The following is a 1,379-nucleotide window of genomic DNA, read 5'->3' as shown; positions in this document are numbered from 1 at the left end:
AAAAAAAAAAAAAAAAAAAAAAAAATAAATAAAAAATAAATAAATATATATGTATATGTTTGTGTGTATGTACAGCTGCTGCCTGCTCGGCCTGCAGTGTCTGGCTCTTCTTTTTCTTTGATTTCTTCTTTTTCTCCGTCTGCCTCTCAGCCCCCGCTGCATGCATCTGCTGCTACACAGCAGCAAACTCCTTTTCTCTCTACACCGCTGCAGCAGCAGCAGCAGCAACTGCAGCAGCAGCAGCAGCAGCAGCAGCAGCAGCAGCAGCAGAAGTTGTTGTCTCCTTACTCTTATTCACTCCCCTCTGGACCCCCTCTCTCTTCTACCTGCCTATACACCTCAAAGCCGCTGCATGCAACCAGCAGCAATCTGCTGCCTCCTGCTGCTCCTTTGCATCTACTGCAGCAGCAGCAGCAGCAGCAGCAGCAGCAGCAGCGGAGGCTGCCTATGGGGCCACCAGGTGTATATACACCTCAGCTAGCACCACAACTACACATATCTTCTCCTTCTGTTTTCTCTCCTTATACACCTGCAGCAGCAGCACCCGTGCTGTATACAACACAGAAGCAAACGCATGCAGTGCCTCCACGCAGCAGCAGCAGCAGCAGCAGAGCAGCAGCAGCAACAGCAGCAGCAGCAGCAGCACCACAATTCAGCCCAGCCTTCTTGCCTCCTACGCATGCAACAACAGCACCAAGGCTTGGGGGGATATATACTCTACCGCAGCAGCAGCAGCAGCTGCAGCAGCAGCTGCAGCAGCAGCTGCAGCAGCAACAGCAGCAGCAACAGCAGCAGCAACAGCTGCAGAAGTAGTAGCTGCAGCAATAGCAACAGGAACAAGAAAAGCAGCATCTGCAGCAACAGCAGCTACAGCAGTAGCAGCATCAGCAGCATCAGCTGCAGCAGCAGCAGCAATAGCAGCAGCAGCAGCAATAGCAGCAGCAGCTGCTGCTGCAGCAACAACAAAATGCTGGTTCTGCAGCCGTCTCTAAGGGCGGGTTGTAGCAGCAGCAGCAACAGCAGCAGCAGCAGTAGCCCAGCAGCAGCAGCAGCAGCAGCACAGCAGCAGCAGCAGCAGCAGCAGCAGCAGCAGCAGCAGCTGCAGCAGCAGCTGCAGCAGCACAGCAAGCGCAGCCGCGTCTGTTGCTGTCTCTTCTTTGTTAAACTCTTTGTCTCTCTCTGTTTCTTTTTGTCTCTTTTTGTCTCTTTTTGTCTCTTTTTGTCTCTTTCTTTTCTCTCTTTGTTTTTTTTATTTTCGTTTTTTTTATCGGATATGTAAATTTATGTAGATGTATAGGAATATATATATTATATAAAGATGTATATATATATATGTATATATATATATATGTATATATATATATATATATATATATATA

General features: G+C 48.2%; 1 protein-coding gene across 1 annotated transcript in view; it reads left to right on the top strand.

The window, feature by feature from the left end:
• EMH_0066220 (uncharacterized protein) overlaps window positions 1-813 on the top strand; it is a gene marked incomplete at both ends in the record, with an annotated part of 3,642 nt that extends 2,829 nt beyond the window's left edge. Inside the window, one exon of the mRNA XM_013498477.1 lies at window positions 151-813. Coding sequence (XP_013353931.1) covers window positions 151-813 — 663 coding nt within the window. The remainder of the gene's footprint in view (window positions 1-150) is intronic.
• Window positions 814-1,379: the final 566 nt, after the last annotated feature.

Source organism: Eimeria mitis, genomic scaffold, assembly GCF_000499745.2.
Source record: "Eimeria mitis Houghton genomic scaffold, Emh_scaff3448, whole genome shotgun sequence".
Taxonomy (NCBI): Eukaryota; Apicomplexa; class Conoidasida; order Eucoccidiorida; family Eimeriidae; genus Eimeria; species Eimeria mitis.
Note: the sequence above shows the minus strand (reverse complement) of the source record. Positions and strands in the feature narration are given on the sequence as shown.